This window comes from Alosa alosa, chromosome 4 (genome assembly GCF_017589495.1).
Source record: "Alosa alosa isolate M-15738 ecotype Scorff River chromosome 4, AALO_Geno_1.1, whole genome shotgun sequence".
Taxonomy (NCBI): Eukaryota; Metazoa; Chordata; class Actinopteri; order Clupeiformes; family Clupeidae; genus Alosa; species Alosa alosa.
The window spans coordinates 17,455,369-17,466,513 of NC_063192.1; the positions used below are offsets into that span (position 1 = coordinate 17,455,369).

At 39.7% G+C, this 11,145-nt stretch overlaps 2 protein-coding genes across 2 annotated transcripts in view; both read right to left on the bottom strand.

Moving 5' to 3' along the window:
* Window positions 1-1,379: 1,379 nt before the first annotated feature.
* On the bottom strand, window positions 1,380-5,308 carry atp5pb (ATP synthase peripheral stalk-membrane subunit b). Its single transcript, XM_048240507.1, has 7 exons — window positions 5,156-5,308; window positions 4,163-4,199; window positions 3,872-4,017; window positions 3,436-3,599; window positions 2,730-2,855; window positions 1,894-2,073; window positions 1,380-1,620 (listed from the first exon to the last, which is right to left on the bottom strand). Exons 1-7 carry the CDS (start codon window positions 5,181-5,183, stop codon window positions 1,543-1,545), a joined length of 759 nt encoding a protein of 252 aa, XP_048096464.1. The 5' UTR covers window positions 5,184-5,308; the 3' UTR covers window positions 1,380-1,542.
* A 2,988-nt stretch (window positions 5,309-8,296) lies between these two features.
* The window catches only part of def6a (DEF6 guanine nucleotide exchange factor a), a 16,807-nt gene continuing 13,958 nt past the window's right edge, over window positions 8,297-11,145 (bottom strand). The window contains 2 exon segments of the mRNA XM_048240509.1: window positions 8,297-8,793; window positions 9,585-9,675. Coding sequence (XP_048096466.1) covers window positions 8,597-8,793; window positions 9,585-9,675 — 288 coding nt within the window. The 3' untranslated portion in view covers window positions 8,297-8,596.

Genomic DNA, 11,145 nt, shown 5'->3' on the forward strand with positions numbered 1-11,145 from the left:
AGAATAGCCAGGCGTGGATATCTCAATCGGAAAATTAAACAATATCGGTGCCTATGACTAGGCTGGGTGAACCCAGCCTGATCTGCCCGCTATTTATTTTTTGATTTCTTAAAAGATTGAGCTTGGTCTGGTGAAAGCCAGATTAGCCATGGAGCTCAGTTACACAATGCAAGGGAACCACGAATCAGCCTATATTTGCACGAACAATAGCAGGACAACAGCTCTTCAACTTTGGCCCGTTAAAATGTGTATGAACAGTCTAGCGGCGCATTTCATCAAGGCCCATTTGGACATGTCAGTTATTTGCACCACTGGTTAGATGTAAAACAGCATTTTCGTTTCAGACTACTGTTACTTAATTTGTGCATTAACAATAGCGTTTCAGACTACTGTTACTTAATTTGTGCATTGACAATAAAGTATTACATGAACTAAAGATGACTAAAATCTTATTCACAAAAAATCCATCCATCCAAAAATGACCTTTGTTTTTGATAGCTGTTGAAAACGGCATGTTTTTGTTTATTTATAAATAAATAAATAACATTATGCTGATACCTTTTGCTTTTCCCAAATACAATGTACATTACAACCTTTGCAGCGCCAGTAGGCGACTTTGTGTCGCGACCCATAAAACACACATTCAAACAAGCATACACAAAAGTTTCAAGAGTGGGGAGTAGAAGATGGAACAAATTCATTAATATGATTTATTTTTGCGGAATGGATGTACAGGACTGAGCGGCGGTCATATTTTGAACCACTATGCGGTACATCTACTCTTATAAATATCTTCATTATTTATTATGAACTAATTGTTCCTAACAATTCCTAACACTGCCATTATGTACAATCACAATGAATCATATTGTTGGTTTTGTTATAAATAAGAATAATTGTATGGATATTATATTTTGTGAGCATGATTGCAGTTATTTCCAATCATTATTTTTTAATATTCGTATGGATCTTCTCATAACTATAAGGAAGTTCAAACTGGAGGGTTTCTGTGTGCGGCCTACAAGATAAGAGTGAAATGAGTCTTCAGCTTGTGAGCTTCTTGCAAAATCACAGTAAGCCCCATTTCCCTCCCTGATTATTTGTGTTAGATTAGCCCCATAGATATTGATAGTTGGGCTACTGGGACACCTTTTCCTGTTTAAGATTAAATGTGGAAAGACAGGTGAGTCAGGCTTTAATGTAATAATTTCTTTCTCTCTTGACATACATCATTGTGAAGAAAACCTTGTTGTTGATTGAACAAACATTGCCCAATTCTCCATTAATCTGTGATATTAGAAAATGTGTGTTTTCATATCAAAACCCAATAACACCACAAATACTCCAAACACTACAAATACACCAAACTACACTACAAGTGAACAACCAATTGTTTTATTATTTAATATCTACCATTTATGTACATGGATTTGATGACAAGTCAGACCTTTATTAAGAGGAAATAGTTTATTAATAATGACAATTTTGCTCAAGTGAAGTTGAGCTGGGGTTTGTGGGGGAGGGAGCCTTCCACGAAGACACTTAGACAGTAGCCCTGGACTGAGTCACTTTAGCCAGCATTTTGAGATCTGAAATGCACTTGGCAATGCTTTCCTTCTCCTGCAAGAGAGAAACAGCAAACACAGAATCAGTGAGACAGGCCAAGCCCACACAGACAAAACACTTTGTCTACTTCCTCATTTCATCTGTACTGTTCCGCCATGTTTCCTCAAATGGAACCATTTCAACGGCACAAGAGAGACCTCTAGAGGGTTCAAATGAGAATTGCAGTATCCCTTCAAGCTTGGTTGATATAATTATAAAGCAATATCTACAGCATCTTGTTAGCACATAGAAAGCCATGCCCTGGGAGAGTGTTTGAGACAGTCTTGCCTGCTGTGGGGTGATGCTCGAGACGACATTCTTCTCCACCCAGTTCACCATGTGCTCCTGCTCCATGCGGCGGTGCAGTTTCTGCAGCTCGATCTGGTAGTCCATGCGCTTCTTCACCTCATGGGTGACCATGTGGACACGCTCTCTGTAGTTGGTCTCAAGCAGCATTGCGACATTGTTCTATGGAAGAGATACAGGTGGTAATTTTAGCCTCCTTAAGTCTGCCCAAGAATTTAGGCACACTCACCACTTTAGTGCATAGCCAGTGTTTCCCCTCTAATTTTTTTTCTGTGTTCTGCCATTTCAAACATGACACCTTTCAAGAATCAACATTCTAGTACTTCCACAGCACTTAACAAAAATAGAAACCAAAGAACAGGCCCAACCTCAGAATTTGAGAACACTGATAGGAGTAATATGCAACTGCAACACATGTAATGATCCTTTCAACCATGATCATTTCAAGGTCATTTGAAGAATTGCCCCATCACGGCAATCATTTTCCAAGATATTCTGTTTCGCTTGCGTTTGACTGTCGATGCGACAGTCAAATGCAACGGTGGAATTCTGTTAATCGCTTTACTACACACACTACTGGCGACGCGATCACCCATTGATTCAGAAGAGATACACTGACCAGACAGCTGTTTTCTATTATGACAAATCAAAATCGCCCTGAAAAATAGAAAGGGGCCGATTAGAGCAATGTGACGGCTGCCCCGTCATTACACTTGCTGTGTGTGTTTCCCCATTCACTTCAATAGATTAAATTCAATTTTGCCAGTCGCCTGCCATAAATCACTGTCGTGTCGTTAGCCGTGTGTGTAGGCCTTTACCCTTTTGGCGTCGAAGAGCATCTGTCGTCCCTCCACTCTCCACTGCTCCTTCTTCTCGTCCTCGATGGCTTGGGTCAGGCTGGCCACAGCAATGTTCTTCACCTCTTGTGCCTTAGCCACTTTCTCCTGATTACACAAACACAGAAACGAAATTCAAGTGTGAGTTTCATCCATTTCACACCTTTTAATTAGATGAATGTGCCCCAACACATCACTGGCCAGTGACGACCTAAAAGAGTCAACCTTGAGAGAACATTTAGAATGTAGTTGCAAAGCTATACTATAGATGACCACTCTTATCACATGATCCATTCATGATTCTACACATTTCCTCAATGACCATTTGCATGAAAGAAAAAAAAAAAAACTCTATGCAATGTCAGGGGCAGCTGACAAAAATCGTATTCCATCTTGATTGACCAGGTCTTAACACATGAATGAAAACAAAAATGTCTTCATTGTTCAGTAAATTTTAAGACGCTTAATGACGAACAGACGCAGAGGGCACGCTGCAGAGAGGGCAATCAATTTGTTTTTACAGAAAACATGACAGAATGTACACAGTAAGTATGTAAAATGTAATACTCCAGTCCATGTGCAACCATTAACTAACTACTTATTTTTAGACAAGTTTTTTTTTTTTTTTTTTAACTTAGGGGTGGCAACATACAAAGACATCTAAAGAAATGGATCTTCAGGTTCTGACCTCATTCAGTTTGTCAGCGAAGGCTGCAACATCAGGGCCAAACTTTTTGATTCCATAAACGATGACTATACCCATGCAGGCAGCAGCAAACGTCTCATGGTTGATGATGTAGATTTCCTTGGAGAGCATGTAAAGCAGAAGGCCAGTGCCCAGCATGTAGGGACCTACAGACAACCAGATTAACACATTAAGGCTGCAGCACATTTTTAGCATTAACCATCCAGACCAAGGGTCTGTTGTCAAACCCGGTGCACAAATACTTTGAACATACTCATGGTCAAAAGCAGACAGAAGTGGGGAATGATAAATCCTTCACTGACTTAGACATCATGACATTATCATGAGTATACTGTAGCAACATAAATTCTTGTTATCAGTTGAATGTAAGTCACCTCTCTGAGTCTAACTTTTAGCCACTTGCCACCCTTTAACTGACCTGTCACCCCAGTCTTGGGGTACAGCAGTGTGAAAAGCTCTTCTGGGATGATTCCATGGCGGGTCTGGCCCCCTTTCTCTGGCAGTGGAGGTACTGGAGCCTTGTTCTGATGGGATGTATGGAGGGAACGAGATGCCTGGACCACACTGGAGGAACCAAAATCTCACAATTACAATGTGACATGAACATCAAAAAAGCTGTAACATCATCAACTTAATAGGGGTTATACTCTGAAAGTTCCACTTGGCTGAAATAAATTAAGATGTATACAATTAAAAAAATTTCTCTTACCAGGCTCCAAAGGAACCACTGTTCTTAAGCACAGGGGCTGAAAAGGAGAGCACGAGCAATGTTACACTGGGAAATAATGGCAATTGTATGCATAACTATTACATGCAATAAACAACCTTTCTTGATATCTGGGGATGGCATTCAACTTCAGGCAGAGGTTAAACAAGCTCAGGAAGCAACACAACTGCCAATGAATGAACGACGTTGAGCACACTGATATTACTACAATGTACTGAATGTTCTCCAACTCTACCCATATAACATATAACCACCTAAATTCACATTGCATTTTCTACCTACTGGACAGGGCACTTCTGCAAGCAGTGACTGTCACCAACAGAGAGTAGAATGTCAAGAAAATTTGTCTCATAACAGGTAACATTAGGCTAACGTTACACAGTGTACTTTAACGTTAGGTTTGGGACGTCAGGCTTATTTCTCGGCAAATGCTCGACAGTTTGCAGAGAGAGTGACAAAGTGTATGGCACCAACTGTTATGCCTCTGCTATGTTTCTGTCAGAGAATAACGTTAGCGATCAGACACGTTGGAGTAACGTTAAAGACCTGGCCATTCATTTTAAGTGCTAGCAGCTGTAACAGTCAAACTTGTCGCCGTTGCAAGGGCACAAAGCTAAGAGGCTAACATAGCTCGTAGACTTCGAGCTAACTAGCTAACGTTAGCTTACATGGGCACTAGTTAGCAAATGCCAGCGTACATAAGCGTCGGCCAAACTGCATAGGGTCATTTCTGTAGCAATGGGTAACAACTACTATTTTCTCGTTTCTTGATTCTACCAAGAAATATGAAATTGAACCACCAATAGTTGTCAACATTACTTCTGTGCTGGGCCATGTTGGTAACATTAACGTTACGTTAATGGTTACCCTTCAGATGCAGATTTACGTTAACTGACGTTATTAGACCTTCTATGGTGCAAGTTGAGAAGCTATGAAATTAGATTTTAAGTAAACCAATCTTATGTATATACTAACCTGAAGCGAACACCAGTCTCGACAACATGTTTATATTGAGAAATGTCAAGTGTCCAGGCCTAAATCTCCTCTGCACCGAACACCTCGTACAATCTTCGGCCTCGCCGTGTCCTTCCACTGAGCGCAAGGATAGTGGGTTCTCTAGGACACAAATATCGCGAGACTTCAAAGAATGTCTGCCTTTTACATCCGGGTAAGTTAGTGTGACCAGAGCCCGGTGTGACCCTGCCATAGACAGTAAAGGACCCTGCCCACCTTTCTGCTTTCTTCTTTCTGGGGCGGCGTTCTGGGGCAGCCTTTCTTTCACTGTCAGCGTAGTTTTTTTTTTAAAACTATTATTATGGAAATACCTTGGTACATTAACACACATAATACAAAATCGAAATAGTAACATATAAAATGTCATCGTACAAAGACTGAATCATGTATGCAATTAACAATAGTCACAAAGCTTACAAAATCTACCAGGTTACAGACTGTTCTTATTGCTTTGGGGTTATGAATGTGAAATTGAGTAACCAAAATGAAAATAATTTATGTATGTGTGTGTATCTTTTCTTTAGATTCAACTTATGACAAGCCAAACAGTATAGCCTACATTTCCATAACAACACAAAGTTTTCACCAACAATTTTTGAAATAAAAACACAAAATGTACTGGTGAAGGGGCAGTGCCAAAACAAATACAGAACTTTCTGGAAATGTGTGACAGAAGCTACAATTCATATCAATATCTAATTTGTATCTCTTTACAATATAAGACTTATTCTATGTATAGGCCTACATTTTATGCACAAATGAAACTTCATTAACCTAATTAGTGATAGAGTATGTTTGGAGGAACCCAAACCCTCATCCACCCCACCCCATCCACAAACCAACAAGCCACTGGGGCAGCGTAGTGAATATGAAACCATGAGAGTTTTGTGTCTTTTGATGATTGGTTGGTAGCCTACTGGTCACACTTTCCCACATTCCGAATCCCCCTAAAGAGTCCCAAAAATAGCCTTTGTAGTTTGTGTTGTCAAACCAAAGGTCAAGAATGGTGATAGTCAGATGGTGACAGTCTGACTACGCTATCAGTCTGCAGTCTGACTACACTATGACTACACAGCCCTGAACCTTAACAGTTCTCTATATCCTAGCCTATTAACTGTCTGTTGCAGCACCAAAAGTGACAACCATAAGGTAGAAAGGCCAGAACTGTTATGAACTCACAATTCTTCTACTTATAGAGAGTGAAATAGTGGACTGGAAGTTGTCAAACCAAAGGTCAAGAATGGTGATAGTCAGATGGTGACAGTCTGACTACACTATCAGTCTGCAGTCTGACTACACTATCAAGCAAAAAAAAGAAAAAGAAGAAGATATGACCGCAGCATGGTGATGCCATCCCTTCAAAACTAACTATAGTTATGAGACAAGGAAATGCAATTGTACTGCAGTTAGCCTGAATGCAGTCTCATGTCCAAAATACTGCTTCTGCAGTAAAGTGCAGTAGCCTAGGCCTACAACACATGTTTTCATGTCCATTGCATTCCTGCAGAAGTGAACTGAGCAATTCCTTGTGATGGCTACTATAGTACCAACTCATTGGGTCTGTGGATGCTGGCACATTGTTTGTAGGCCTGCTAAGGAGAGGATCATGCTCTCTAAACTCAACTCATCTCATCTCATGTACTGTAGGCCTATTATATTGTTTCAGGGGAAAAAAGTGGAAAATTTTGGGAGCTACAGTGACAATGTAATCCCCGTAATATAATTGGCATAACTCACTTTGGATTAAAAGTGTCTGCTAAATGAAAAAATGTAAATGTAAAATATGTGTCAAGAACCATTCAAGATTAGCATGTACAATAATTTGTTAGATTATTATTATCTTGCATTCATCATGTTCAGGGTTGAGAACACCCTGACATGCACGATTACCCCTCCTTGAGTGGGGTTCCTATTGCCATTCCTCTTCTTCACCACAGGGTGTCTCTCTTATCCCATGTGTCAGTCATCTAAATTGACTGCTGGATTCTAAATACATAAACCAATATTCCTCTCAAATCTACCATGTGGGTGTTTGTCCCTGAATTTATACTGCTCTGTGCATCGTTTCATGTTTAATTCTTTATAGATGATTCTACTGAGGTGTGGAACGTAAGCCTTTGAAATGTAACACGTTGTCTGATAGCGGAAACAGGAAGTTGAACTAGAAACCACAGTAGCCCTGAACCTTAACAGTTCTCTATATCCTAGCCTATTAACTGTCTGTTGCAGCACCAAAAGTGACAACCATAAGGTAGAAAGGCAAGAACTGTTATGAACTTACAATTCTTCTACTTATAGAGAGTGAAATAGTGGACTGGAAGTCTGTTTGTCTGTCCTTGTGTGTGTGTGTGTGTGTGTGTGTGTGTAAGTGTGTAATGTAATGTAAGTATACCTGCATGTATAGGGCATGTATACTCTCCTTTTCTATGTACCCATCTACCCATATTTTTTAAAAAGTCCAATTTATTTCCCATTTTCATACAAGGAAGAAGGTCACCATATATTGGTCCTCTTATATGATCAACCAGATCAAGATTAGGATCCAAATGCTGGAATTTGGTTTCTCTTTCTTTAATATTACAAGATAGGAGAGTGGATATGCAATCTCCTGACTGCTATTTTTGCCATTTGTTTTACATTTGTCAATCATCACACTGCTGGTTTGTTTCCCTACACAACTGACCTGTTTGTTGAATGAGAAGTGCTGTGAAAAGTATGGACTGCTTTCAAGCTGTTTTCAGGAACATGCTAAATCAGTAATATTTCCTATTAAGCAGACAGATAGTAGTTTCCTCTTTACCCTGAAATCCAGCAACTCAAATTTGCAGTGAATACATAACTCAGTGTTTTGCCTTTGAGTGAATACTTTATACGTTGTTCAATGAACAACAGCCACTGCTATCCTTAAACAAGCTAGGAATGTGATTTTTATTTCATATAGAAAATAAGTGAAATTAGTACACTCTTAAAACGAATGTGTTGTCCCTATCTGGACACAGAGATGTGTTAAAAAAAACAAAAAAACAACGCAAGTTGCGTTATTTGCAACACATTTTGTGTAACAAATTAAAAAAGGAAACAACACAAACTTGTGTGGTCCCTATCTGGACACAGAGATGTGTTAAAACAACACAAGTTGCGTTATTTTCAACACATTCATTTTAAGAGTGTAACAATAGTTACATCACAATAACAAAGCTTAACTGTACATATCTCACAGTGTAATAGCGATGCATTTGACAGCATGCTGAGGCACTCTACTCCTCCCATTAGAACAGTGCAATTGTGCTGGCCATTGCATGTTCGAGTCTGTCCCAAAACTAGTCCACAGAGACAGTTTAAAAGATGCACAGTGGATACTGTTCTTTGTAGTTGCAGGTTGATACTTCTACATGTAGCTTCTCATGGTATGTCCATGCTCATACTGCCATTAAACGACTGGGAGAGGCGTCTCTCTTCCTCGAGACCTGAGCTGCGGTCCACGTTCTCCTTACTCTCCTCATCCGGCTCCTCCGACTTCACACGCAGCCGCAGACCTGGGTCCTTCTGGGAGGGTATTTTGAAGCTGGAGAAAGAGCTTCCAATAGAGGGTCGCTTCTCTAAAAAAGGTACAGAGATGTTGTGAAACTTTACAATCAATACATTACAAAGGTATTCCTTATGATCATATTCACCATTACAATTACAATACATTTGTCCAGTTTCATATTTCAACTATCTGTTACACATATTATAAAATACAGGAAACATAAATCTCATAGATAACATAAATCTCTCTCAATAGAACATAAAGGTATATTTCTGTATTCTACAAAATAAAAAATAAAGAGAAATCAACAGCCCTTTTAAAACTGGCCAGGAAAAAAAAATCAGATGCACTTCTAGTGTGGAGACAAAATTTAACAAAACAACTTTTGGGGAACTTGCCCAGGGCTATCTGACAGAATCATAACCACAACCATACTGGGACAGCTAAAAGTAAGCCTACTTAGCACTGCTAAATTATCCTTGTGAACTGACATCTCACTACAGTTTTGCATAAACCTATTTCAAATGACACTGCCAACGCTACTGAAACACTCACTAAACCACAAGGTACCATGACATGACCTAGTTGCAGTGAAGTGAAGAGAACCTTTGGTTTGGATAAAGTTGTTTACTATTTCTATATTCACTAATTCAAGACGTGCCATTAACAACAACAAATATGTACTGTTAGCTGTTGTGATTTGTTTTTAGGAAGACATACAGTTTTCAATAACTTGACCCAAAGAACACCTTGAACCATTTCATTCTTCAATACGAAAATGTATTTGAATGCATCCCACACCCACTCATATAGAACAACAAAGGCATCATGCAGCATAGCTTGCAAAAGCTTGTGGCTTACCTCCAGGTCCAATTGGATGCATTAACCTGTTCATTTGAACATTCCAGTGTTTTACATTGGTGCTTGCTTGTCGTAGCTTTCTCTGGGCAGCCTAGAATATGAGGAACAAGAAAAGAAAGTTTATGTACTCAATAACCACATTAAATATCAGTTCAGTATGGTATAGCTGTGAGAAATCATAAAAATGACTCAACACACACTGCTTTTGGAATACATATGCTAAGTCAGTAATCTAAACAAGGTCTTTGTTGTATAAAGCAGGATTTTTTTGTATGATGTCCCCTAAGGTCTCTCAATTCATTTCAGGTTAGGAGCTTCCTGAGACAAAGGCTATGTACGACATTTCCATAATTTCATACTATGTATGAAATTATAAGCCAATCAATATTACATAAAAACTGTATATGCACCAAGACAGCTGTGATGAAATTCATAGAATACCTTGGGCATCTACACAGTTTTCCTGTACGTGGCGAATGTGTTTTCACATGATTGCAGAATGAGTGTCCACATGATTGCAAGAAGCCAATAGCACCCATATAGCATCTTCATAACAGTGTATGGGGCCCAGCTGTGAGATGGTCATTATCTGCTGGGGTTTCCTAGGCTAGACACCCTCAGTAGGTTCTGAGAAAAGTACCAACCCAGTGCTAGTAAATGTGAATAAGATACTTATTAAGGAAGCTCCCTTTTAGCTACAGACTAGCTACATAGCCCACTTCCAGTGAATTATGCTAAATTGGGTTAACGGTGACAGACTGGGTTATCGCGTCCATAGAGAAGAGAAGGGTATCCTATCTTACTCTGGGGTAGATGGTAAGATAATTTCCCAAAGAGTTGGCGTGTTTATTTAAGACACATCACAAGCACACTAACTGGAGTAAAATGTACGTATACAGGGCTGTATGTTAACTTTTTTTGTTCATAGGACTGGTGCTACAGAGGTTGACAGTTTCGTAGCACAATCCACAAAATCTCTAGCATAGTTATGTAGTTACAAACACTTAATCTGTAGGCTACACTCCAGAAAACTTTCTAATTAGGGGTCACTGGTGCTAAGCTGGAAATGATCCATAGCACATTTTTGTTTTGTAGCATGTGCTACATATATGTAGCACTGTACAGCCCTGGTGCATGACAGTGAAGTAAAGATGTTATCAGTGCTTCAACATGTAATGTAATATACATGTTGTCAGTCAAGCGCGCCGGAAGCACCGGTGCAGGGGGTGCGAACCCCCACTTTTCAGGAGTAAAAAAAAAGGGCATTTGTTGACCACAACACCGACACGGCATCGCGCAGTGGTTCCCAAATGGGGGTAACGCGGAAGGCACTCCAGGGGTAATGCGTGAGATTTTAACCCTTGAAGCCCGATTGATGCAAAGTCGCGCCAAAAACACACCCTTTCTTCTCTGTTACATTGCTCCGAACTGTTCATAGCAGCGAGAAGCCTTTATCCTGTGATAGAGCAGAAGTGGGGCTTTCCAACGAGACCATGCACTTGTCTGTACGTTGAAGTATGAAGATAAAAAAAAACATGAAATTAAATCATATTTACAGTCT